Raw genomic sequence first — 27,983 nt, 5'->3', positions numbered from 1 at the left:
AAGGCCGGGCCGCCGGGGCTCCGCCGACCCCGGCCCGGGCGCGGTACGGGCCGCGGGGCCTCTATCGCCGGAGCGGAGCCGAGGCGGGGCGGGAGGCGCCCGGCGCCGCGGCCCTAAAATGCGGCCCAGCGCGGTGCGGGCGGGCAGCGCGCACTCACCCAGGTGAGCAGGCTCTCGCCGAGCTCGGCGCGCTCCAGGCTCTCCACGTTGAACATGGCGGGGCGGCGGGGCTGCGGGGCCGCGGCCGGGTCGGTACCACCGGTCGCGCCCCGCCCCGTCCCGGGCCGGACGGTGGCGCCGACACGTCACCGCGCCCTAACGGACCGGCCGCCCGCGCCTGCGCCCGGCGGCCGGGGGGGGGGGCGCGGAGGGTCCGCGGCGCGCCCCGGCGCCGTCGGGGGGACGGGGCGGGGCCGCAAGGCCGGCGGCGAGCGGCGGCTGAGGTACCGCGGGGGGGCGGGCGGGGCCGGACTGGGCTGTCCACCCCTCACAGCTGGCCGAGGGGGCGCTGGGGAGGGTGAGGGAGATGCGAACCGCCCCCCCCCTTGCATGCCCGCCGAGGCACCTCGTACGCCGCCGGGCCCTCGGGTAGGAGGGGTCTGCAGCCCTTCTCCCGGCTCCATGTGTGTGTGCGTATCTTGGGGCGGAGGAGCTGGTTAGGAGTGTGTCCGGCAGGGCTGGGAGCGTGGGTTTGTGAGGATAGTGTACCACAGGCGTTATCAATGTTGGTGTGTAATGTGTCTCGGCTTCTGGATGGAGTGGCCCCTACAAGGTTTTTTTCTCTTTTTGGAGTAGAAAGTGACCTTTCACCCACAGAAGTTCTTCTGTTTGTGAAAGGAGCAGCAGCTACAAGGTTTTGCTCCTTCTGGAGTAGGAAATGACACTGCACCCACAGACATATCGTAGTATGACAGACTGTCGTAGTATCTATGGTGGTTTGGCTTGTGTATGGAGCAGTTTGACGACGTTCTCCTCTGTTTTTTGAGAACACAGTGTCGTTAGCTTACTTTCAACAAAGCTCTGCTGTGGTAAATTTAATGAAAAGGGAACCTACCAGTAGCTGAAGGGAGACCCCCTTCTTCAGGACTTCAGGAAAGTCAGAGAGACACTCGTCATTAGGAACTCTAGTGACAAGGAGTAATGGGTTCAAACTTAAAGAAAATAAATTTAGGCTAGATCCAGGAAGGATCCAGAAAGGAATTTTCTACTGTCAGGGGCGTTGAAATGCTGGAACAAGTTGTCCAAGGAGGTTGTGGATGCCCCAACCCAAGATGAACCCACTGTTCAAAACCAGTTTGGATAAGACTTGAGCAACCTGGTCTAGTGAAAGGTGTTCCTGTCCGTGGCGTGGGGATGTTGGGACTGATCTTTAAGGTTCTTTCCAGTCTCTTAACATTCTATGATTCTGTAAGTTACTTGGTTAGCGCTAGCTGCAAGTGGTGACTAGGAAGACGGGTGATTAGATATTGGAATGGGCTGCCTAGGGAAGTGGTGAAGTCACCATCCCAATGGGTGTTCAAGGAAAGACTGGACATGACATTTGGTGTCATGGTGTGATTGACAGGGTGGTGTTCCAATCTTAGATTGGACTTGACGATCTCAGTGGTCTTTTCCTGCCTAATTGTTTTGTGTGATTCCTCAGGTGATTCAATTAATTTTTTATCTCAAAGACAAGGCATCTGTCTGTGGCCAGAATGCCCCTGCATCCTTGCTGTGCCCCAGCCAGAGGAACTATCAATCATGCTGCAAATGGGTCACCTGAGGAATTCAAGTAACTCTTTCTTAGTAGTGTGTTGGATTTTGGACTGTTTGAAGTTTGCAATGAGAATGTGTGGCATTATGATAGGTTCTGCAGTTCCCTATCAGTTAACAGCGGACCTGGTGCAGCAGCATGGAGTAGGCAGGCACAGGGCACTGATAAGAGTGGAGGGCTGTATAAACAGGCGGGGTCACAGATGCGGAAACTGTCGCTATTTTCCCTGTTTTCTCTGAGTTTTTCCATTTAATAAATTAGGTGTAAATTAGGTAATAAATCTGAGTGCTCCCTTTATGTCATCTTCTTTTGAATTGAAGAGTATTGTAGAAGCTATGAAAGTTTCCAAGTTTTCCCAAGAAAGTACTTTCTCGCTGATCTCATTGTATAATCTTCAGCATAAGTTATAAATCAAATCTGTCTTCATTTAAAGCTAACTTTTAGTTTCAGAATGAATTTAAAGTCTTAGAAAACTGCACAAGTACCAACTTTCCATTCCAAGTTTTAGTGTGTGCTTTAAGCAACATGCTTGGTACTTTTGACAAACTATGCTTTCACAGCTACATTGCATTGCTTAGGTATTGTTTAAGTATTGATTGTTGTTAATTTACTTCTGTCATATCTTCCTCTATCTCATTTCCCACTCTTCTTTGCCTGTTGCCATGAGGTGTACACATGAGGTGTAGCCTGTATTTTGTTGATGCAAATAAACACAGTAATGCTTTTTGCCTTGCTATCTATTTTAGATATGAGGTTGTGTATGGAAGTAGCACTTTCTACAGTAAGCAATTCTTGGGCACTTTACCTAAGAGAGATCTGAAGCCTCCTCATGTTTAGCTAAAGTATTACCATATTTCAGTAAACATTATTATAATGAAGTGACAGTATTTTCTTTTTCTTCCTGTCTGACCAGGAATGTCAGGTATCCAGGCTGAAGGCATTAGCAGGCTCTTTCTCATGCTCCTATCTGCATATGAATTCAGTTGCACCCTTTGGTTTGTTTAGAGCTCTATACCTTTCAGTATGTTTTGGCCTTATGAAGAAGACTTCGTTGGGAATTGTTTTACACAACTCATACATCGCCCAGGCAGATCTTCAGAACAGTAATGGTAAACAGGCCATTGAATTTGTCTTTCTGCTTCAAGCCATCCACATGCTTTTGGGCTCAGGAGAAAAATTATTTGAGACATTTTATTTTCCCAGTAGAATGGTATATTAATTTTGGATTATTTTCCCTCACAGCCTCCTGCTGTTTGCAGCTGCATTGCTTTTAACTTGCAAAACATGATTTTTTCAGCAAAAGTAGAATATCTACTTTCTTTTTTCTTCTTTTTTTTTTTCTCTTTAGGAAAAAATGTGCCTCAGAGATTGCTGACCTCAGACCTTGCAGCAACCTGCTTTATCAGGCAAGTGCCACAGTTGGTCAGTTCATAAGATATGCTCAACAAAATCATTATTTACCTGCTGAAATTGCCCTCTTCTCTCTCTTGGCGAGACTGTTCAGGCCTTTTCCATTCTCTTTTGCAAAGAGTATGCATACACTTAAATGCAGTCAGCACAGTCCTGAAAGCAAAGGTGGTTCATGGTAAGCATATAACTGAATATTATACAGATGAGTTTGGCTGTATTTCTTGTACCAGCTGAACTGATTTGTAAACCCAAAGTTGACGCAAATTCATAATAATGATGCATTAACAGGCTGCATGAAATTCTAGTAGGATAATCCCAAATCAGTTTTAACAGCCTTGTTACAGAAGATACCGATTTATATGTTGCTATATTAGATTTTTTTTTTTTTAGTTTCCATTAGTAAATGTGCCCTTTGGATTTTCTGCTACTGATTTTAATAATATAGGAAGATAATTAATACTAGAGATTGTTGTGTGTGGTGCTTTATTCAAATAAGACTGTGCTCACAAAAATGAAAAGCTAATAAATCCTGTTTCCTCAGAAACACTTTTTCTAAGTACTCCATCAATCATTTCCATTATTTCTGCTTCATTATGTTATATTTGACTAAATCCCTTCTTCAAAGTCCAACTTTAGTACACTAAGGAACCTGGATAAAATGTTTCACCTCAGAATTTAGCTGATTTAGAGTTTAGGCTAGTAAACTTCCATTGTTCATCATGTATAATTCATGCCTGCTGTTGTTAATTGCTTCTGAATGCAGTCTGGGCATATCTTTGGACTGTTAAAGAAAGAGAGCATAAATAACTATAGGATCCACTTTGCTGATTCAAATCTATTCACAAAGTCCCATTATCAACCACAGAGAGGGGCCATGACCTGCTACTACCCTTAAGCAGGAAGTAATTAGATAGCTTCTAATGAGACAGGTCTCAATTTTTGCCCTGCATATAAGAATTTGTTTTTATTTTAGGAAATTTTGCCTGTTTTTCTCTTAAATGAAATATGCTAAATTTAGGCCTATAAATATTTCAGTATAAGCTGATATATCTTCAGGGGGTGGATTCCTGAATAAATATGCTCTGTTTTAATACGCTTAAATTCTTAGAAGTTGCTTTATGTTACCTAAAATAGGCCAGTCTTATTAGAAAGCTTTTGATGCAAATGAAACCAATATTTTGTTTGTTCACATTATGTGGGAGAAAATTCTGAGGGGTTAAAGCCTTCTTGTTCTTAAGAAAGTGTGACCTGTGGTACTTGACAAGTTGGAGATGAATTCGCTTATCCTGGAAAACACAGAACCTCTACAAATTAAGCAGCTTTTTCAAAGGGCAGGGCAATATTTTTGCAAATAAAAAGTGAAAGGAGTCGCAGGTTCTGGCTTGCACACTGGCCCACCATCACTATCTTAACTTTATAAATTTTTTCAAGAACTGATGGTGGCTGCCAGTGCTGCATCAAGATGAAAGCACTCAAAACTGAAATAAATGAAAATGCAAAACTCCATTTTTCTCATCCAATTCACTCCCAGCCCATCCCATAAAGGACACTTCGTTATCCAAATTACCTTTCAGATGTTGAACACATTGTATCCTGCTCACAAAGTTAATACAGTAAGGTTAATAACTTGTATCTCACATCATTATTGCTTGTATGTTACCTCATTGTTTACTTCTCAGACATCAAGAGAATCTCTTATTTCTTTTTCACCGTGCTTGCACATGCCTTTAGTAACGGGTAAAAGGACTCTATTGAGAGTATATTATCATATGGCACTTCCCTGATAAGCTCAGAAAACTTCAAATAGTTCAGAAAACTATGGGGAGAATTCTGACTTTGGACAGCTGACAGCTGTTTAACACATCATGGTAAAGAATGGATTGTTTTCCATGTCTGTATGAGTCATGGCATAGGGCATTGTAGCTGTCAACATTGAAAGTCCTAATACTTTTCAGATCTGAAAAATTAAGAAATAGTATATCCACACTGGTGTATATCTTCATTTTCTCACACTTCAGTGTGATCTGTATGAATTTCCAAGAATAGAAGCCATGGCACTTGCAGTATTGCTCACTGTAGTTCTACTTTTTTGCTTAAATCTGCATGCATTGTTCGTACATAACCACAGAGGGAAGAATGTAACTTTTAAAAGGTATGTAGATTCTTACTTGAAGCGTAAAAAAAAAAAAAAAAAATTAGTGTTACTTTCTGTCAGCAATCACTCTGAGAAAAACTGATAATAAACTAGGTGATTTTCTGTACAGATGATTAATTACTGACAGATTTACAAATAAAACTGCATGATTTTACAAAAGTAGATTGCATTCTTTTCTATTGCGAAACCTTTTCTGGACAATTTACTCTGAGGTTGTTTGTACTGTCTAGCCGTCAAGAACCCTCATGGAGATAAACCTGATCCCAGTCTACTGGGATGCAATGTCAAGCTGTAATGTAGCTAGCCCAAATGGAATGGAGAAGTAACTCCTTGTCTTTTTCCCTTTTTCTGTGTTACTTTACTTGAAGCAAGCACAAATAATCTGAAGATAAGATGAAATAAAGCTGCAATTTAAGATTTGAGCTTTGGTGTTGTTGTTTTTAATGTAGGAAAAAGGCCCAGAATTTTTGTCAGCTTTTAAATGTTTGCAATTGATGTTTTTAACATTCTGGAGTTAATTGTATAAGTTGTATAATTGATGTGAGTATTATTAGATATTGCTTCATTTTCATCCTCTCATTGGAACACAAGGTGAAGTTATGCTTGCAGTTAAGAAAGCCATCCTTGTGAAATGGCTAAAAAGAGAGAAAGTCTTAAGTATAAACAGAAATCATGTATCAGAATTTAATCTATTTTCAAATACCACCTTTTTCTCCTCAAGTAATCTTATACAGTTGTTACTTTTCTCAGAGCTAGTGTGAAAGCATATGAATATGAAAGAAAAGAAACAGAGCAATAAAAAAAATTCAAACCTTCTTTGCAATTATTAAAATAAACAATGTAACATAAGCCTACAAAAAAGAAAAAAAAACAACTTTAAAGTAATTTAATGTCTGAAAAGCCTGTGATGTAGAACCCAGATCTGAAAATAATTGTATGAGGAAAAGGTTGATAAAATGCTGTCATTTTTTCATAACCAGACAAATAATCAATGGATGAGATTTAGTATGAACCATACTAACTTGCTGATTGATTTAATTGATTTATTTCCATCAAATTATTAACAGTGACTATTTTAGGAGTGATAAAGTGTGTGAGTGATTTTATGTGATAAAGTCTGGTCCTGGAAGTCTTCTCTGACACACACTTGTCCTTGATCAAGGCTGGCTGCCTCTAAAGACTGAGTCTTCATTACATTTTTAAATCTCCTATAGCTTGCTTCTTAGTTGCACCCTCTGAAAGAGCAACACTTGCTAAACACATGCACTGTGAGGTGAGATTTCTTAGAAGCTATTTTTAGTTATCTAGCCTGTCATACGTTCAAACCAGTGCAGATCATTCTTTGGCTGTTGTGGTTGCACTTGAAGAAACATGAACTGCAAGCCTCCAGTTCTCGGTATTTTGTTTGAAAACATTCAAGATAGCCTTGAAATCAGAAAATTCCTTCCTCCTTCAGTCAGGCATTTTTTCTACTAGTGTATTTTAACATTTTCCTTGTAGATTGCTTTTTTTAACATGCTATCTCAGAGATAAGAGAAGGAGGAGGAGATTGTCACTGTCTCTACTGAGGCATGAATTCAGAGAAAGTATGTATTGGTTCTTTTGAAGTGATACCCTTCTGTTTTGTAGTATGTAGTCTACACAAGTCTTGTCAGCTCTCCTGTGCAGTGATCTTATTCAGAAAAAGTGCTGGGAGTAACAAGAAAAATATACACAGCACTTGTTGGCTGTCCGGAAACAGCAAGTAAACTAAAACATGAACAACACTAGCATTAGACACTGATAGTTTGTCTTCTCTAGAATTCAGTAGTAGAAGCAGCTGGGAGTGAGTCTGAGGCAGGTATTTCACTCCCCCTCTATATAGTCTTTGCAGTATTGATACATAAGTGAAGACAAAGGTGAAATAAGTGAAGTCTCAGGGTGTTTATGCAGAAAGACTGTGCAATAATTTCTCTTGGGCACTATTCTTATGTCAAAAAGGTTATTGGGAAAGTCATATATGTTTCAAAATGAAGGACTGACGTAGGTATAAGTAACTGGCATTATGTGCAAGAAGGAAGAGAAGGTGAGGATTTGTGTATTTCGTTTTCATGTTCTGATGCTAACTTTGGCACCTTAGTCTGGTATTTCAAGAAAGGTGGGTGAGCATTTCAAGAAGTGAAGGCAAGCAGATGCAGTGAGTGCTATTAATGGTAGGCAGGTAAGAATTTAGAGTGTTGTTGCAAGGAACATGCAGAGAGGGAAAAACTGGTGTAGACGTCTTGAAGGCTGTTCTGGGAAACCTGTTTAAATTGGTGTGACATTGATAATTCATGTGTTTTCAAAGTACATCAAGCAAGCAGTGACAGAGGAAGTTCAGGCATTAGTGTAAGAAACATTTTTCTTCCAAAGGTGCAGTTAAATCATCTGTATGTTTCTGACACAATATGTATTTCTGAAAAAAAACCCAAAACTCTGTGTAATAGTTTGGCATGTTGGTATAGTCTAGCAGAACTGATCTGGAACAATGGAGGAATTACACCAGTTCCTTGGCATTTACTTCTGATTTTGTTCTGGGTGGTCAACCCAGAAAAAAAGTGGGGTAGAGTAAAAATTAGTTGATTGATAGTGATACTTAAGGAGGAAAAATATAGGAATTGAAGATATCAGTTTGCACAGTTGTGGAAAATGGCTGTCTCATAATTATACAGTGTAAGAGAGAGAAGCTTCTTCAGGACTGGATATGCAAAGAAATTAAGTATACAGGCAGTTAATGTTGAGCTAGGGAGGCATCACAGCACACCCACCAGTCCAGATCCTCAGCACCAGGGAACCACTGCTCCAAAAAATTTCACATCTTAACCTCGTGGCTTTAGCTATAGGAATGTAATTGTTTAAATAGCTATGCAGAGAAATGCTTCAACTCCTTTTGTAGGCCTATGTTCCTATGTAAGATCTTTTCACAAAGATTTGGTCTTTTATTCATTAGTATGTATGAAACGTGTAAACATTGACCTACTTTAAACATGCCTGTTTATGAGTCATTGGTGTTCCACCTTTGAAAGGAGTTACTCTTTCCAAATACTGGGACATAGTTGCTTGTTGAAAGCTATAATTAGCAAAAAATTGACAATAGTTACAGAAATAATAGTCTCAGTTCAGACTGGTGCACTTAGGATAACTTAGTTTATTGTTTCCCTTCATATGTGCTTCATTATTCCGTTTTAGTTTTCACAGTGAAAGCCCAAAAATACAACAATAATTAATGAAATCTTCCCTTGTTCTCCATGAGTTTGCTCTGCTCTTATGGTACTTAATTATACCACTTACACTTTTTACCAATACTCTTAGAATGTATCAGCTTCTCTTGTATTGCTGCTACAGAAGGCAGCTCCCACAAATGTAAGGAAGCTTGAAAAAAGCTCCACTGCTTATACTAGAAAAAATGTGGAGGGTGAGAGTATCTGTCCTAGGGAAAAGATGATGCTTTTTTATTAGCAATAGACTGACATGCTGAAATCTTGCCAGGGTAGTCATTACAGGTATCCACTAAAATCATGATGACTTGTATTCCATTTCAGTTTTGCAATTAATTCAGGGCCAGAGGGTGTTTGGTGATATTTGCTAGACAGCGAGGTTTAAATTAAAAATGACACATGAGCTGTGAAGTGCAGTGAAACACGGATGAAGGCTTGCAAGCTGGACTAAGAAACAGAGGAAAAGATACCAGTCTTACCTGCCTTCAGAAACCAACACTGGGATTTTATGTTGGCTTCATGGAAAATACTTCAATTGGGTATGGACAGAGCTTCAGTATGATTTTTCATGTCATTTGGCAGAGTTAGCTTCACCCTTCTGACTTCATGACATAGTTCATTTTACTTCCTGATTGCAACAGCAGTGATTCATCAGTGGGTTGGAAACTACTTTATTTTGCATGTCTCCAGGTTAGTGCTGTAAGTTAACAAATGTTAGCCTTAGTCACTGATGGCTAAAAATGCAAAGCAAGTATAAAACAAGTGGGTCTAACTAAGGAAGCCTGATAATACTGTTTTTCTTTCAAGTTTTCCCCATGTTTCTAGCTAAAGGTTGGTAATGCACAGAAAACACAAATTAAGTTTAAAATGTATTGGGTGGTTCCAGTGTATCCAAATGAGCATTTAACACTAAAACCAAAATTCCCTAGCTTTTTCTTCCGCATAAGTGGTGAAAGTTAAGTTTCTGTGTTTGCTTAGCCTACCAGGAATGTTGTGGTGTGTAATAGCTATAATTCTTGATAATACAGAGTTGTGAATTTTTTTTTCAGTAAACTGTTCTTAGGCTATGACGAGTTCCATAAAGACCTATTCCTATGCCATTTATCTCATAAAGGTTTCCAGGTAAACTAGCTGACTATTTTTTTTTTTTTTTTAATCTTTAAATCATAAGACAGCAATTTAAAATTTGTTTGCTACTGCGTAAGACCTTTACAGCAAGCTCAGTGTTTGGTAAAAATTTATACATTCCTTCTTTTAATACTACTCTTTTCTCCCAACAATGACTAATTCTGTTTACATATCGTTTGTAATTGTGTTAAAAATGTCTGTGCTCACATGTTTTAATATATGTATATGTATATATTTCTTTTTGCATTTTAGAGCTGTGATGGCCAGTCACCAAGCAGAAGTTCAGAGTTTGAAGCTAGATAATGATTCAGTTATAGAAGGAGTAAGTGACCAGGTACTGGTGGCAGTTGTGCTCAGTTTCACTTTCATTGCTGCTCTGGTATATACACTTTTAAGGTGAGAATGTGTTGACAGGAATTATTAATTTTTTATGAAAATTGACTAACTGTCTTGACAACTTCATGCATTGGTACATAAAAACTGTGATTTCGTGACAGTAAGGAAGTGATTGTTTGATTGCTTACTATGTTTAATTAATTGCTTGGCACAGCTAGAATCAAAAGTGGAGTTTAACTCTTCCTTATCTTCAGATAATCAGACTGAGTAGTGTTCATCATTCCTTAAGACTGAAAATGGTTTCATTCACAGTCTGTATGGCTGCTGTATTGTATTTGGTTACAAAGTACAGCTTCGTCAATGACTCCAAGATAAAAATTGGATGTATTCCTCCAATGTATATTCTAGCTGCAGTCTCCTTCCCAAAAAACAAACAGCAACCCAAATCCAAACAAAGTGAGTGATTTATTTTTTTTTTAATGAGTATGCTGTAAAACAGTGGACTTCAATATGCATTCTATACAGGAAAATGTTACGTTCAGAATTCAGTAACTTTAATGATCAAGTCATCAAAGCTTATTTTCATTTCAATTTTTCTTTGCATCCTAACAAATATCGTAGCCTGTGTGTTTTGGGAAAAGCCAGTCTGAGGTTTAGATTGGCTTATTTTATTTCCTTCCATTTAATTTCATTATTTCATTCCATTTCATTTCATTTCATGGATGTGTGTAGACTTCTGCACACAGAACAGTTTTCAAAACCGAGCAAACTCAGTTTTAGTGACACGGTGGCATCATGGAACTTACTGAAGAGGATACGTCCACATTAGAAATATTGCTGGGGTAGAGCTACTTGAGAACAAGCCACAAAATAAACAGTAGGTGGAAACACTTGGTTGGACTGCAAGGCAGTGCTGCAGTTCAAGACCAGGAGATCACAAAGGAATCTTAAGAAATGCTTCACTTCACATTGTCTTTTTTTTTCTGAAGCTGTTTCAGTTACTCAGATTGCTTTAAGAATGCCTCTTTTTCATCTGCTCTGTTATGATTTCTCCGGCCCTCATATTGACATTTTTGGCAGTTGTGACTTGAATTTTAAGTGTTTAGTTTGAAAGTTAACACTTTATTTTTGAACTCTAGAAAGGCAAGTAAGAAATGTTAAAAAAAAAGTGAGTGAAACCTGGGTCAGCAGTTGGCAAGAGTAGCAGGAGTTCAGTCAGAATTAAGTTCAGGGAGATGATGTGTCAATTATGAACAATTACTTAGGGAGGAAGATAAGGCCAATTATCTATTGCTTCTGCAAGTGTAATGAGGTAGGTAAAAAGTTTGTGAATCCTGTTACATACCTTGATGGTAGATGATATTTTCTGGAGGGACAAATAAACTAAAAACACAAAGCTTCTAGAATTTGGAGGTCTGCATTGTATGATTTGTTACCAATGACAGGACTTGAGGAAACACGTGAAGCTGACTCAGAGGTTTAGGTTAGATACCAGAAAAAAGTTTTTCACCCAGAAGGTAGCCGAGCATTGGAACAGGCTCCCCAGAGAAGTCACAGCAGCAGCCTGACAGAGTTGGAGACATGTTTGGGCAGTAGTCTCAGGCATATGTGTCTTGAGGTGTCTGTGCAGGGCCAGGAGTTGAACTCCGTGATCCTGATGGGTCCCTGCCAGTTCAGCATATTCTGTGACTGTGATTCTGTGACTGACGACTGAAAGTCTTACCAGGATCCTCTTAGCTCCCTGTTCGGCCTTCTGGTACTTTTTGAAATCATCTGTATTCAGCAGCACTCTTCATCTATCTCCTTTGTATTGTTGCCATCAAAATCTGCACAGTATACTAGAAAATCTGTACGGTACAAAAATTATGGTACTTTTAATTTATTTCGCACTGAGGGGGAAGTGAGGGAGAAAACGCGTATTTTCTTTTTCTTCACTAGTTACCTTGGACAGTGCAGTAGTCATTGTGTTCCTTATATGGTGTTCATTACCCCAGTTTTTTCTTTGCCTTTCGTGCTTCTGTGTCAACAGAACTGAAATACTTGGGTAGGAACAGATCACGGGTAAGTAAACAGGAAAGAAAGCTTATGGTAAGAATAGTTGCTGGGGCTGAATAAAAAGGGAAATGAGGAGCAAGGAGTGTGTGTTGCAGTAGATTTTAGGGGGCAGAAGCAGAATATGGAGAAAATTTAAGGGATTTAGTTGTACTTGTTTCCATTTGAAAGAACTCAGTGAAGCATCGCATCAAGGCTTCATTCATGCTTCTGGCGGAGAAACAAGCCATAATTAAGACATGTAACAAGTTGCAAATTTGTAGTTCAGGCACTATACCTTTGTAAAGCCTGTATGCTTTTGAGTTATAAATTCTGGTGAAATGAAGCCAGATTTTTTTCCATCATCTTCTAAACTGGTGAGTAGGTTGTCACCTTAAAATTAGATAGTGAAAATTCAGTGCATTCAACAAATTAAAGGAAGCCTGACCCTTTAATTCCCTACTTACCTGTTCCATGTTTACGGGTCTACAGGTTTAGATCTCTTTAATATTTTTCTATCCATCATATGGCTTGATTATAAGATCAAGTCACTATTTTCAGCAGAAGTGAGATCTTAGTCTGTGGAAATTAACACTGTCCATCATTGCACAGTAATGCACCAGTCCCCTTAAGTACTGTTCCTCTCTTTCCTTGTGTGAGACTGCACAATCTGCATGAGTAGGCATTCTTCTTCCTTCCCATAATAATAGTTTGGTGGGGCCCTCTGTGGTATATAGTACAATTTTTTCATATCATGAGACCTTTTTCATCAAGTTTCGGTGTGCTAGCAGTCAGAAAGAGGGGAAATAAAAGGCCTTTGCATATAACTTTATTTCTTTCTGGCTTGTGTTTGATAATGCCTTTAATTACATGGCACCATATTGGTTTTCATTTATTTCAGTTATCTTCTCACAATAATTGCGTGACAGAATTTATGAATTTGGTATGTCTTGAGCTCTGCCTCTCCCTTCCTGAACACTGCATGGATTTCAGCTACCTTACCACCATCTTATGCATAAGTGACAGTACACGCTGTACCTCTGCAGCTCTACAAATGCTCTCATGATTTTGGCATAGTATATGATGACAGGGTAAGGTCATAAAATGAACACTTGCAGTAACAAATTTACAATTAGTTGTTTATGGAGAAATCAGAATAAACTGTCTTACAATTCACACCTTCCAGTTGTGTGAATCAAATTGAACTTCAATATATATCAAACATTGTGGCAAACTGAATATGTGAAATATGTTCATTTTGTAGCATCTAAACAGAAAAAGACTTCTATACATATAACATATATGACAGCCAACATCCACAAAATCTGATTCATGGAGACCAAAGGGGTGTAAGAATATACCTATAATACAGGTTTCCCATCATGTAGCTTTCATATGTCACCCACATTAATATTAAATAAAATTTCTTTAGCCATGTAAATATTAGCATGAAAAATATGGGACTTACCTGTTTCTCTTTGAAGAAAGAATGAAGCAGACAAAATGTTAAATATAGCAATAATGCAATATTATGATTATGCCCATAGTATTATTATTATTATGCCTACATTAACTGAAGGAAAATATTGCAGAAGCTTCTAGAAGCATTGAGGAAATTACATAATACAACTGCAACCACAAAATGTCCTAAAAGTTCAGCCAGTCCAGCCCTGATCTCTGACAGAGGATCAGCTTACCTCAATATCCCTGGAAGCATTGCAACCTGTTTTTTGAATCAACTTCTAGTCAGGGATGGATCAAAATAGCCTGAGGTAATCTTGTCTGATTTTGTACACTGTATGCAGTTGGAAATGTGTTTCCACAGGCCTTAGATAATTGTGGGAAATAATAGCTCATATTTACAGAATGAAAGACTTACCCTGTCTTGTTTTCATTCCATGAACAGTCTTCTATATAAACTGACATTTCTTAAGTCTTTCTCTAATGTTTAAAAAATGTAGGCAGTAGTTCTTATTATCTTCTGAACTTCATCCAACTTCTCTATATGTTTCTGTGCATTTAGCCCAAAATGGAGAATAGAATCCAGCTGAAACCTCAGGAGTGCTAAGCAGACTATATCATCATTGAAATCCATATGAGTTAATAAAGTATAAAAATTCAAATTTCTAATATGCTGTTGGTTCATATTTATTGAAAGTCAACACCTCTGATTGTTGTAATTTTTAATTTCAATTCTGTCCCATTGTGCTTTTGAACGTAAAATTTTTAATATATCCATCCTTCTTTTTTCAATGTGTCCCTTCCCAATGATTCCTCTTGGCATATCTAACCTGCAATTTGCTTGCCTGTAGAATCTTGCTTTTTTAAAAAAAGAGTGATTTTAAAAGAGTGGTTTCTTTTTATATCCAGTCTGCTGATAGTTATATAAATTCAATATTCTAAATGTAAGTTTGTCTACTCTTTCTTATGCAAATGTCATGTAGCAGATAAAATTGAAGTAATTAGGAGGTTGCAACTCTATGACTTAGGCAGTGAGTGAAAAAGTAGTAATATAAGTAGACCAACAAATAAGATACTAGCAGTGGAGACAAAAATGAAAAATATATCTGCATGTTTAATAAAAAAACTTTCAGGCAACTTTATTTTTTGTAGGTTCATGGCTTAATTTTTTCTCAAAATCTAGTTTTAACATGATTTAATGATTGATTATGGAGTCACTGAAAAATGTTGCTGTTGGTACAGCTTTAAGTGTCCAAACTAACTTTAGGCTCCAGAATAAATACCTGTTTCCTTAATTATTTGTGTACTTCCTTTAAAATCCTTTATAGCAGGAAAGAATTTTTTGGCCTGTGTTCAAGTTTCATATTTGTTTCAGTGGGTTATTTTTCAGTGTTACAAGTCACTTGTATTTATTTCCTTTCACAGAAATGAACATCAGAACATACATCCAGAAAATCAAGAGCTAGTGCGAGCTCTTCGTCAACAGCTTCAAACTGATCAGGTACTGTACTAAGTGTTGGCATCATTCAGCTCGCTGATGTGGGGTACTGAAGGCTTCTCTGAGGTTCTGGAAGAAGATGATCTTGAAAGTTGTGGGAGTTTACTTACTGTACAGAGGCATCCTTGAAACCCATCAAGTACTGAGATAATGTAGTTTTTTTTAAGGGATGCATTAAGTAATTAAAACTAAATTTTGGCTGGCTTTTCCAACTTTCCAAAGAAGTTTTTGCCACAAGGTGGAGTATGTTAGATTGTGCTGTGTGCTTCCTGGAATGTTCTTGGGAGTTTAGGGGTAAATGAAAGGAAATCTGGAGTACTGTTTGCTGAGACAGGACAGGGGTTAGATGTTTAGACTGATAAACTGTGTGTAGCAGAACAATGGCATAGCAACAAGAGCCAGGCTACAGAGTGGAACTTTTTAGCAAAGCCTTTGGTCACAGGACAGAGAGTAGTGGTTTTAAACTGAAAGAAGCTAGGTTGAGATGGGACGTAAGGAAGAAATTCTTTACAGTGAGGGTAGTGAAGCACTGGAATAGGCTGCCCAGAGAAGTTATGGATGCCCCATCCCTAGAAATGTTCAAGGCAGGGTTGGATGGGGCTCTGAGTAGCCTGGTCTAGTGGAAGTTGTCCCTACCTATGACAGGACAGTTGGAACTTAGTGGTCTTTAAAGGCCCTTCCAGCTCAGACCATTCAATGATTCTATGGCTGCATCCAGTTTGGACATGTAGCGTCTAAGCAATACTTTTGGAGAATATTGAGAACAGTCTTTCATCATGATACTTCTTTGTCAAGTTTCAACAGGGATTCTGATAATATTTCTAGGTTTCAAAGAGACATGAGCAGTTGATGTTTGCTAGAAAGATTTTTATTGTATAAAAGCATCAGTATCAAAGGCAAAAGGTTTAGAAAATTAAAGTGTTTGCTAAAAGCTTTTGGCATAAAGTCCCGAGTTCTGAGCAGCAGCAGCTCTCTGGTATAAGGTACCAATGTTCAGGGTAGCAGCTTCTCAGCGTGGAGTTCTGTTGCCTTGGGCAAAAGCAGCTGGAGATGATGATGGTGCTGCTGTTCTTCTTTGGATGTTTGTTTTTTTTCTGTTGGTCGTTCTTCTCTGATCCCCAATACAGAGGATTAAATTCATAAATCATCTAATCAGCTGAAAACACACTTCTAAAACAATACTTTCTACACAAATTTGAATTTAATTCTAACATGCAAAAGCAATGTTCTCTTTACCTAAATTTTATCTGTTTTATCAGGGTATTATCTGTTTATGTGAGTAATTCTATCTGTTCTTATCTAAGAATGCAAACTATATTTTCATTATTATTTTCATTATGTTTGGAGCTAACTTGAATTTGTGAATTTGAATTTGTGAAGGGCATTATCACTGAACTTTAAACTGGGTAATAAGGCTTTTCACTAGCTAACACAGACACTTAAGGTGTTTAAGCTATATTAAAACTTATTTAAAACTAAAACTTACACTTGTACTCTGTATCTATGGCTTAATATATTATAATTCTTTTCTCTCTCTGAGGAGCTCAGAGAGGCTTTTATTTTGGATTCCAATACTTCTTGAAATAACAGTGCATATTTATGTAGAAGACAAATATGGGAAAATGGGGAAAAAACTGTTTCATGACTGACATACACAAGACAATATCTGTGTGTGGGCTTGGAAACACTAAATGCTGGTAAACAACACAGTTAAGTTACTTGGCTCTGGACAGAGCTACTCAGGATAAGAAAGTAACAATATAGATCCGAGTTTGTTATTCATGCTCCAGCATATTTAACCTGACGCAGTGTGAAGGACCAAGGAGGTTCTTTGTGGTCTTTAATTGATTTGAAGCACACGTTTAACAGATGTAGGGAAAATAATGGTCCTATCACAAGAACTTGCTTATTGAATCAATGCATTTATGTTTGATTTTTACATTTAAATATATTTCTCATTTCACATAGTTCTGCATTTGACAGTTTGACTTAGAGTGAATGAATACCAATATAATAATATTTTTTATAACTCAGTGAACTTACATAAAATGGTATCTCTAACACTTTGCATTTTCCTGCTGTTCCAGCAGGATGCTTCTGCTGGTGACCGGCATCGCTTCTATACAGATATGTCGTGTCCAGTCTGTTTGCAACAGGCTACATTCCCTATAGAAACAAACTGTGGACATCTCTTCTGTGGTAAGCAAGAAAGCCTCCTAGTTCCAAAGATAAAACTAGAACAGAAATACAAACTTTTGGCACTAGCTCAGGCATCCTAATTCCAAACTTTAACTGTTTATCATTGTGTCTGCAAAAGAAATAATTTTTTAGAAATAATTGAGAAAATACATTTATGAATAAACAGTCACTTTAAGTGTGTGCTACACTGTTTTCTATGCTATCTGGAATTAAACTGGTTAATTTTAAAATGCCAAAGAGTAAATTTGTTTCTAGTTTAGTAAAAACCTGAAGAGGTTGAAGAATATTTGGAAATGTAACATTTAAAAAAAGATGGTTTAGAAAGAATAAAGTATTCTTTATCTCACAGAATAGTTTTATCTTGGAAGTCCTGCAGAATTATGAGAAAGTGCACAGTTGATTAAAGTGTTTGGTTTTGTGTTTTTTTGAGGCTATGTTTATATATGGACACCCTATGTAGCATTTTGCTTCCTCTCCTTCAGGTTCCTAGTAGGATTTCACTACATTCATCTAGTTTTACGAAGTATATAGTTACAGTTATGCCATGCCTAATTGTTTAAATGAAAAAACAAGCAAGTTTGGAAAAAACAGATAAAATACTCACATTTTTATATTTTTCTTCATCTATTGAAACTGACGATGATAAAACCAAGTTTTTAGGATAAATTTTACATCTCTTGACATTTTTATCACTTCTAAATTTTAAACTGGTAAAAATTTTAATTATTTGCTTCTTCACATAATGATTAAAAATTTTTGTTTTCAGGAAATAATGCCTTAGAATTACTGATTCAGTTGAACCTATTCAGGATTTTTCTCATTAATAGCATTGAATTTGAACATGTTAGTTCTTGGTATTTTCAGTGAATGCTGTACACAAAATTAAATCCAGTATAACATATTATTTCAGGTGATGTGTTTTTCATCTCAGGAGTTTAAATGTGTATACCTTACCTTCACCAGGTTCCTGCATTATTGCTTACTGGAGGTATGGCTCATGGCTGGGTGCCATCCGCTGCCCAATCTGCAGACAGACGGTAATATTTTAAGTCATCATGGACCTGTCAGTTTGACTGTCTAGAATAGCCTGCCACAAGACACTTAGATGTGAGCTGCAGTAATGAGGCTGGCAGATAAAGAAGTCTGAGAGGGTGAAAGAATATATAGGACAGATTAAGAAGTCTGAGAAACTGAAAGAATATAGAAGTATGTGTGAGACAGGAATGGTGGACATTCAGTTTTTCCAAACTTCTTGCTTTGACAAATGACTCAAAAGATGCAGATTGTTTCTGCAACTCAAGTGTAAGTGAACTGCACTGATAACTCAGCTATTTTTCTGTAAAAGGCATATGAAAACAGAAAATAGTGAGATTTTAACTTTGATTGTTTCATGATTTCTGTTCAGGATGTTAACTTATTTTACCAGAACTTGCATCTGAAAGGCCTGGTTGTGGTAGACTGCCACTAGCAGCACACTACTGATTCCTAAGAAATACCCTCTCCCTTCCCTCTGTCTCTACCAAAAGACCTATCTATTTCTTATTTTGGGCCTATTTTTAACTTGTATGTATTATTAATTTTGTCTTTGTAGAGCAAGCATTAGCTTACTACCTACGCAACTTACTTACATTGTCAATTTGAAATATGTTCCTGCAACACATTAAGGCTTAGGATCTCTGAGTCTGATAGCGTGTGATTGAAAAAAAGTACATCTTTATTTTAACAGTGCACAAACTACAGATCTAGCAACTTCTAATGAATTATGTAACTCACGCCCTTGCCCCTCCATTATATCCTGCTTTGATTGTGTGTATCAGCAGGACAAATGACTGTAAGGAGACAGTTGAAGGAAAGAAAAATAGATATGACTGGAGGAAGAATGAGTAGCTTTAGAGTGTAGCCAGTGAGGAAAAAGATACAAATAATAAAGGTGGGGAAGCTGGAAAAGGGGAAAATAAGTGATCATTTTAATGGCTTTCCTTATATATATTTTCATTTACCTTCCTCTGAGTAACAGGTGTATTAGGTGGCACTGTTTGCATGGTTATGTATTCATTCTCACCCTGGTTTGTAAATGGGGAAGGGAAAGATGTACACATGAACATGAGTCATACAAGAGGTTTGTGGCAGGACCAGAAGTTGAATGAAGATCTGCTCATGCTCTCATTTCTAAATGTGACTGCCACACAGATTTATATTTAGTTGCCAAGTATAGAGGAAGCTTCTGAAGACTGTAGTAATTTCAAGTGCTATGCCTTCTGTTTCCTGTGATAATCTGCATTTTATACCTGTGCATTGCTTCAAAAAGAAGTCTGAAGTTTTCAGCAACTCCTATGCAGAAAGATAACATACATAAGGTCATATTCACATTTATCTTATTTCTCTATGTTTGTGTGAAACTTAACCTAAGAACAGAGCAAAATTATCTGTCCTTATAAAAGACCTGAAGGTTAATACCTTCTTCTGTTAATTCATCTTGGTATGAAGAGCCATATGCAAAACTGAGTTTTGCTGCATGTTTGTTGTCATGAAAGGCAGTTCTAAATATAGTTAAAGAAAGGCCTCATTGATTGCTTTATTTGATTTTCAATTTAGGAAACAAAATTAGATGAATTTGGTAAATTAGCTTAGTTCTCCAAATCATCTGTCCCACTTATGAAACATAAAGCACTTAGATGTTTAGAAAAAAACATAAGCCTCTCTTAAAAGGAAGGTTACTTTGCACTTTTTAAACGATCTCTTTTAAAATTAATATTCTGTAAGGAGCTGTAAGCTATTAATTAGTTAAAATTTAATAGCAGTATCCATGCTAGTAATTTTCAGTTTATTCTCCTATTAACTATTCAACCAAACCAAAGTTTTTTCTATGTAGTTAACTGAAGATGACTGTTTTACAGTTGCATGTTTAACATAATCTCCCTCCTGTGCCTAGGTAACACTGTTCTTACCACTCTTTGGTGAAGATCAGCAGGGTGCAGCCCAAGTGTTTCAAGATGTTAATGATTACAATCGAAGATTCTCAGGACAGCCCAGATCCGTAAGTTTTGGGTAAATTTGTGTGGAAGTCAGTGATGTCAGGAGAGTTTGAGAGCAATTTTTTTGTGGTTTTGTTTTTTCCCCCTTCTTTCTTTGTTTCTTTCCCTGGAATGTGGATTTTCTCTTCCTGATACACAGGACCTAGACAACTTTCCTTTAGGAAATTTATGGTGAAATGGTTAGATTAAACCCAAGACCTCAAAATTACTCATTTGTCATTTATGAAAATTTACGGAAACTCAATTTTCTTTTGTTGTGAGTGAGAATCTAGTAAGTCTTGAGTTTTCTCAAGTGTTCATGTGTTAAGTTGGTTTTTAGATATTTTGAAAGGATCAAGAATTAGTCAGTAAAAATACTTAATGAAATACATGACCTGCAAGGAAGAATATTCGCTTCATTGATCTCTTTACACTGATTAGAAGAATCTGAAGTTTTGCTTTGTGCCTTTCTCCTCAGACAGCTATATGCTGTCTGCATTTTTTTTCATGTTTCCCCTAGATTATATTACAGTCTTTATTCTCCTCTATGAGTAAGAAAAACAGATTTTTTTTTTCTGTAAATAGCTAAGAGGGGTAGTCAAAGTTCTGAAAATGTTAGAAAATCAGCCTTACGTGCCTGTCTCCCGTGTACATGTCCTGTTTCACAAGGTGAAATGCACACACATGCATACTAGTAACCTCCCTGCTTCTCTTAATTTTTAATGGGATTTGAATATAGCAAGAAGACATTAGCAAAAAAAATCTACAGTACAAAGAGACAGAAGAGGGAAGGGTATTTTTCTAAACCACAAAATGTACAGGTTTTATCCAGAAGAGACTGAAACTACTTTTCAAGCTCTATTAGACCTCTCTGCGAGCTGTGTCTAGTCCCCAGTAACCTGTCTGAGGTCATGCCAGAAATCTGCATTAAAACCCTAATTGGACTAGATAAATTGTCTTTGATTTATACACAGTGTTACCACATACAAAATGTCTTTCTCCAAAACTTTTTCAGCCATGGCAATAACTCATTTTAATGGAGTTTTATGGCTCTATGTAGAACTGTGTACCATAAAAGGGAACCAGCATAAAATAAGTTTTAAAGTGCACCCCTCCCTACTCATCACAGCAAAACCTGAATATTTTCTATTGAGTAGTCTCTTGCTAAACTGGCAGAATCATAGTAGCAAAATGGAAAGGAGCCAGGAATAGATTAATTTAAAGGTTCTTTAATTTACTTTGAAGCTTCATCCATCCTTTGGAAACTTGTGTGAGTCACTGGTTTATACACCGGGAGAGGGGGTATTGTGTTTCTGAAAAGCTCTGACCTATTCTACTTTATCTATTGGGCTTTTTCTTGCAATCCTTGTTTGTCTTGTATTCTGATCAATACTTCACTCCAGTTAACCTGTTTGCTGTTTCTCACTTTCCCAGTCATTTGTTTTCCTCTAGTATTTATTGCTTTTCCTTCATAATAGATGCCAGTATATTTTCTAGTGATGTATATTAAATGTGTTTTTCATTGTAGAATAACACAGTTTGACTGTTTCTTGAAAACATAAGTATTCTTAATCTGACATTCTACCCAGTAAAACTGAACTCATTACCTCTTCCCAGATTTTGTTCTAATTCCTATAAACTAACAGATTCTAAGATGTGATGTAGTAGTAGAAACTTCAGTTTAGCATGGATGAGTTGCTAAAGCAAAATAGTAACTTTTGGGTTCTTTCTTTATAGATTATGGAAAGAATTATGGATCTCCCCACTTTATTGCGACATGCTTTCAGGGAGATGTTTTCTGTAGGGGGCCTCTTCTGGATGTTTCGCATCAGAATATTCCTCTGCTTGATTGGAGCCTTGCTGTACCTGGCTTCACCTCTGGATTTTCTTCCTGAAGCTCTGTTTGGAATTCTGGGGTTCTTGGATGATTTCTTTGTCATTTTTCTTCTGCTGATATATATCTCTATCATGTACAGAGAAGTGGTAACACAGCGTCTAAATAGATGAAATGGACAAAAGTGACTCAAAAGCAGAGTCAGTTGTGGAATGTTTTAAAAAGAAAACTATAACGTAAGTATGATATAGCAAGGTGCCTGTGTATGATTTCAGTAGTAACAATTTCGTAGCTGGTTATGTTATACAAACATAAAGGGTTAGTATATGGTGATGCTTAACTGGAATCTTTAATTTGTGCATTACATATGCTTCGTAAGGATGAGGATAGTTTCATAATGTTGTAATAAACCACCTTCATCTACTTCCACCTGATGAACAACTGTGTGTAATCAAGACAGGAAGCACTTTTTTTGGTGTGTTGTGGTTTGTGAAAAAGGAGTTCCAGCAAAGTGCTTCAAACAATAAGCCCGGTTGTGTGATCTAGATGTGTAAGAAAATTCAGAAATTCTTCACAGTACAGTTATCATGGCTAAATTGTTTGATGTCTTCCTGTTGTGGGCTAGAGTTTTTTGAAATAAAAGTAGCTTTGTTTGTCTCTGTGGAAGAAGAAACCCAAGGACCATGTTAGAATTATCACCCTGCAGTTTGCTGTTGTCCACATGCTTCAAAAATAAGGATAAGACCTTGGTATTGTTTGAACTGCACTATTTACAGTTGCATGCAATTTGTATAATTTTCTTTTTATATTTGGGAATATACACAAAATGTCTGCTCTACATTGGGAAACCAGTATTACGCACGTCACACTTGTTAGTGCTCTATTTTCTTAAGTGAGAGCATGTTTTTTTTCTTCAGACTTTTTCATTTGGTAAGTGTGTATCTTAGAAGCAGAGGTTTTGTGCTGCTTTGGGTCAGTGCAGAATGTCTCTGAAATGCAGCTTTGCATTTCTGCAGATGCATTAAAATATTTGACCAATTGGAGAAGACACTCAAATTCCAAATAGTGGTTGAAAAAAAGAAGTCAGAACTGGATGTTTACACTACATGTACATGTATGTGTACAGTATAGATGTTTAGCCAAATGTACATTCTGCAATATATGTGTACTAAACAACATAGATATTGAGGTGATTTTCTGTTGGAGTTTTCTTGTTTGATTGGTTGTTTGATTTGGATGTTGATAATAGGGGTTCTGAATTACTTTGAAAAATAGTCTGTGATAAGGGACCACAAAAAAATTTCGAAAGTGTTTTCAAAAATACCTAGCTATTAATTATCCTTAAAGCTGATTTTTTTTTCACGTTGAATCTGAGCATAGGCTATCATAGCTATACAAGTAATTTGAAAATGCTTTAATTGTGAGCAGTGATTGCCACAATAAAGGTCCAGGATATGACAGATCATTGTACTTTTTAGCTGGAGGAATGATAATTGCAATTTAACATCCTGAGTACTTGAAAGACAGTGAATTAACAGGTGATTCTTTGTGTGTTTACGTGTATAGATGAGACTTACAATGAAAGGGACCTTTTCACTGCTTTTGTGTTTTCCCCTTGCAGGTGTCTTTCCACAGCTTCTAGCACTTAGGCATGTGCAGGAAGATGATAGAGCTGAAACCTCAGGGGTCAGTTATTGAGGGTGCAGATTTTCCTTCAGTGTCAGTGCTCTAAATGGCATTGGTGTAAAACTAAATTCACTGATTCTTCATTTGAAAATTAAGTTTTGGAAATCCAAGGACATTTTACAAATTAACTGGAAAGCTAAACTTTTCTTTGTTGCTGTCTATTAGAGATAGGCAAGAAAAGAAAAGGGAAGTGAAGCAAGGTTTGGAGGAAGAGCACTAGAGAGAAAATTACATTTTTGGAAGCAAATGCTAACTAACTTTCTTGAGCGTCTTGGTTGAGCTTTTCCCTGTGTGTTGGCATTGCTTATGTATGGTGATGTTTTAGTGGCTACCTCAGTCAAAACTCTTTAAGGTATTATTGAGTAAGAATGAGATATTCATAAACTGTTAGGTGCATTTACAAAGCAAGACAGTAGTTTAAGATGTTATGTAAGACAGGATTTCACAGTTTTGCTCTAAGTATTGTTTTTGGTTTGGGGATTTTCTTTCCTAAGAAATCTGGCTGAAAACAAACCCAAAAAATTTTTTTTTCATTGAGTAAATTTAACACCCTATTTTCTCCTGGAGTTTAAATTGTAGGTCTGTTTAGGGAACAGTGTAATCAGGGTTTTTTCATGGATTTGTTGATCTAGTACCTCATCCATACTTTTATGCTTTTATGATTATGATTTTCCCATGACTCTCTAAATTCAGAATGGATATAAATGCACATGAAGCTGCTTACTGATTGGTTTTCTTTGAATTTCTCAATTCCACATGCTACTGTGAAGTTCATGTGGAAATTCCCTATCCCATCCAAGGGGATCCTGTGTATCTGAAGTCATACACAAACCACATCTGAAAGACTATATGAAGTTTCCCCATGCTCTTTTTCTTCAGTACATATCTGATGGCCAGAAGGGTTTCACTCAGAGGCTTTTGCTTACTTTTGAGTGTTGAACAGCATTGTAATCTTAAATTCAGCACATTAAATGCTTGACAGAATAAGGACTGTTTTTTTCAGCGATATGTGTGTTTGCTTGTGGATATTCTTTTTTGGTCCTGCAAACAAATGATAAACAGTATTACGACTTGTTCAGGTCTTTTTGTGTAATGTGAAGCTGCCTCTGTCCTGCAACGTCTGGCTGCTGCTCCTTTCCACAAATCTGAAATAGCTATGAATTAGCTATCTTGGGTACTTAGCTTGAGCTTAACCTAAGCTCTAGAGCTCCCAGGAAGCTGGAGATTAAAATATGAACATGTAGTATTCCTGAACTTTGTGCTGCCGAGTTGTTCTGGCAGCAATGTGAAAGGTAAGGGTTAGGGCTGAACAGTGGCTTTAGGATGTAAAGGAAATATGTGATGCTGTGTGCAGTGACTGCAAACATGGCTGTGGTTTTGTCTCCTGAGGTGGGGTGGGTGTGTCACTAAGGGGGGAAAATTTTAAAAAGGAAAACTATGGCAGGAAGATGTAGGGGGCTAAAACACAGTTCTTAAAAGATCACATGGGCACCAAAAACTATGTGAAATATTTGATTGTTCTAGCAATATAAAAAAAAGAGGAAAACAAAAATTATATTTAATAGCTCTTAAAAAATAACTTGTAGCATCTTGAGGCCTAATGATCATCGCTGTATAGAGCGATCCATTTCTGTGCTGTTTGTCTGCCACACCATTGATGTCTGTGACAATCAGGCACAATGTGTGGTTTGGGGATACAATTTTGCCGTAAGTTTCATAGAACTGTAGCAGTATGTTACACTAGATTTTTAAGACAAAAAAATTTAAAATTACTTGTTGTTACTTTTAATGATAATAAATTGCTGTTAAAGAGATTCTGTTGGGTTATTTTATTTTATTTTATTGTGTATCTAGATGCAATATTGTTTTATTTTCCCTTTTCCACTTCCATGCGTTAAAGTTGTGGTATCCCATCCTTGAGGGGAAGGCAGTAGACAAGATTTGCAGGTGCTCGTGGTCAAAAGAAATGACAAAAGTCAGAGGGTCCACAAAAACTCACAAAGTTCTATTAGTAAATTACATACTTGGCATGGAAATTGGTATAAGTTAGGACCTGATCTCCTCTGTGAAGACATGGCAGTGGGTTTTGAACAGCGGGGTAGGGTGAAATGGGAGAGAGAAAGACAGAAATAAATTAAAGAGGGGGAGAGAAAGAAGGAGAGAGGGAAAGAGAGATCACCAGTCCTAGCTCCAGCACTGATCCAGCAGGGGTATCCTGGGAATGGCGACACATGTGGGCTTGCTTGGAATACCTTTTATAAGTCTACCCATCTTGAAGATAAGTTTCTCACTTTCTATGCAAATTAGCAATCCTGTGCAGTTCATTCCTCTAGAACTTTCTGGAAATGGGTCGGAAGGCTTTGGGCATCTCTGATGGTGTTGATCCCCTCTTACAGTCCATGCCCTCTTCGCAGCCTCATCCCTGCCCTTGTGCTGTGCTGTGTTGTGCTCATCTCCAGGAGCCAGAACAAGGACATTTGTCCCAGAAATGTGCTGTCCTGCCTTACAGCCTCTTCTCCAGCCACATCCTTTGCTTTCTCAGTGTGTTATTACCAACAATTCCTGGCTGTTATCATCAACGATCCATGGCTTGCTCCACAGCTGTCTGGCTATCGGTGTTTGAGACAAGATAGCCCTCTTGTCTCCTAGGATTCTACAGGCTTTTCTGCAAAACTTTTCAAACTTTCTGCAGTTGTGATCTATTTTTGTCATGGTGTCTGTGATCAGGATGTTTAGACATAACTCAGTGTTTTTCATCTTTTAAGATTGCCACAATAAAGATTACAAAATTTCTAAGATCTTGGTCCCAAAAGCATATTGTACGCAACATTGTGATGTCCTTCCCTAAGCAGTCCGCAGTCCAACCAGTTCCATCAGATCCATGAGCACTACCAGTTGGTAGAGATGATCAGTTAGCACCTTCACATAACAATCCTCAAGCAAACAAAAGCATAAAGCCAGGTGTATGCAAATGTAAGCAAACAAAATAGTCACTGTTAAATTTACAGGAGGGATGAAGATTGGGCCTGGAAGAACTGGATGTGACTTGTCTGTGCTGCAGTCCTGGGCTCTTCTTAATTCATGTCATGAAAGGACCCTGGGCATCAGGAAGACGTGATCCATTCTGCTAAGAGGCGTCTGACAAATCATAGCTGGGAAGTCCAGTGCCAAGTTGGGCCAAGTCTTTTGTTAACTTTGTAGCCTGCTTTGGTACACAGTTCCAGTGTTTATGGAAAAATGTGTAATTGCATAATTGGTAAGATGCTATTAAATCAGTTTTAAAGGTTGATGAGGATATACTACACTTTCCCTTATACCTGATGCCCATGTGCTTGCCATGAAAAGCTCAGCTAAACACTTGAAAGTTCCTCAGCCGAGGCTGCCAAAGGACTTTTTAGGAGGTCTGTTGTACTGTTGCAGTTTTGGGTAGATTTTCTGCTTCCAGCTGTCAGCCAAACAGAAAACTACCTGTTAGTGACCCATACTGAAAGCTACATGGGCATTTATTCCATGGAGACAGAGCAGTAAGGCTTACTATCCCTGTTTCTCTGAGATGGTGTGTCCTAGTAGGTTGCCTTCTTCCCTGTTGTGTGTAGTGGGTTTTTAAACTGGGGAAGACGCTGCTGAACTTCAGTCTATGTTTCACTCATCTTAGGGACCTGTAGAGGCTTAGAGGAGATAGGAGTCTCGAGGTCTTGCTCCCATGTAGACAACATCATTAGACACTGTGGTAAGTAGAGGTGCTTTCTGTAAACTGGCGATTTCATTTCCATTCAGCGCATGAGAAGCCTATGCAAATAAGAAATAATTAATACTGCAAAACCAGGAAAAAAGAGCAGGAGTTTAATTTTGTACCCTACAACTTGGATTCAGTCTCTTGCTCTGTACCGTGCTATCTTACATGTTTGTCGCCTCAGCATCCACATAAAAGTCTGTCATAGGTAAATTTTGTTTGTACCTAAGTAATCTCAGATCTTGCCATCGGGATTTCTATTGCAGCCCTCATGTCCAATGTTAGGGCTGATGTATTGAACAGGTGAAATCAAAGGCTGTGCCAGGTTGCAGGGTTACAAAAAGGGTACTCCTAAAGTAAATGTCTAACTGTGTAATATACTCTCATTTGTACTCTATGGCCTTGCATGAGGACATCCAAATATCTTGTCTCTCTTTGTTTATGCTAATGCTAGATAGAAGGCACAAGAATTATGACAAGACTATAAAATTATCCAGAAATTAAGATTG

General features: G+C 37.9%; 3 protein-coding genes across 18 annotated transcripts in view; 1 reads left to right on the top strand and 2 right to left on the bottom strand.

The window, feature by feature from the left end:
• Positions 1-304, bottom strand: part of HOOK3 (hook microtubule tethering protein 3) — a 93,736-nt gene extending 93,432 nt beyond the window's left edge. For 2 of the 3 annotated variants that reach the window (XM_005530923.3, XM_014259651.2), the window contains exon 1: positions 159-304. In XM_005530923.3, the coding sequence (XP_005530980.1) occupies positions 159-215 (57 nt within the window). In that variant the 5' untranslated portion in view covers positions 216-304. The remainder of the gene's footprint in view (positions 1-158) is intronic. The other variant, XM_014259653.2, reaches the window with a different exon arrangement.
• On the top strand, positions 142-25,555 carry RNF170 (ring finger protein 170). 12 transcript variants are annotated; one of them, XM_014259649.2, is made up of 9 exons: positions 418-443; positions 2,667-2,862; positions 3,102-3,159; positions 9,935-10,078; positions 14,936-15,011; positions 17,099-17,207; positions 18,171-18,244; positions 20,140-20,244; positions 21,959-25,555. In XM_014259649.2, exons 2-9 carry the CDS (start codon positions 2,727-2,729, stop codon positions 22,226-22,228), a joined length of 972 nt encoding a protein of 323 aa, XP_014115124.1. In that variant the 5' UTR covers positions 418-443; positions 2,667-2,726; the 3' UTR covers positions 22,229-25,555. The 12 variants fall into 12 exon arrangements, with proteins under 12 accessions (XP_087910076.1, XP_005530979.1, XP_087910071.1 ...); XM_014259647.2 differs by having other exon boundaries at positions 17,096-17,207; XM_014259648.2 differs by lacking the exon at positions 418-443 and adding an exon at positions 566-629 and having other exon boundaries at positions 17,096-17,207.
• The window catches only part of LOC106628594 (uncharacterized), a 31,627-nt gene continuing 27,240 nt past the window's right edge, over positions 23,597-27,983 (bottom strand). For all 3 annotated transcript variants that reach the window (XM_088053941.1, XM_088053942.1, XM_088053943.1), the window contains exon 3: positions 23,597-27,530. The gene's annotated coding sequence lies outside the window, so the exon portion shown is untranslated. The remainder of the gene's footprint in view (positions 27,531-27,983) is intronic.

Source organism: Pseudopodoces humilis, chromosome 4 (genome assembly GCF_049639895.1).
Source record: "Pseudopodoces humilis isolate 2021_Gansu_Grassland_sample_001 chromosome 4, ASM4963989v1, whole genome shotgun sequence".
In the NCBI taxonomy this organism is placed as follows: Eukaryota; Metazoa; Chordata; class Aves; order Passeriformes; family Paridae; genus Pseudopodoces; species Pseudopodoces humilis.
This window is presented reverse-complemented; position numbering and strand designations above follow the sequence as displayed.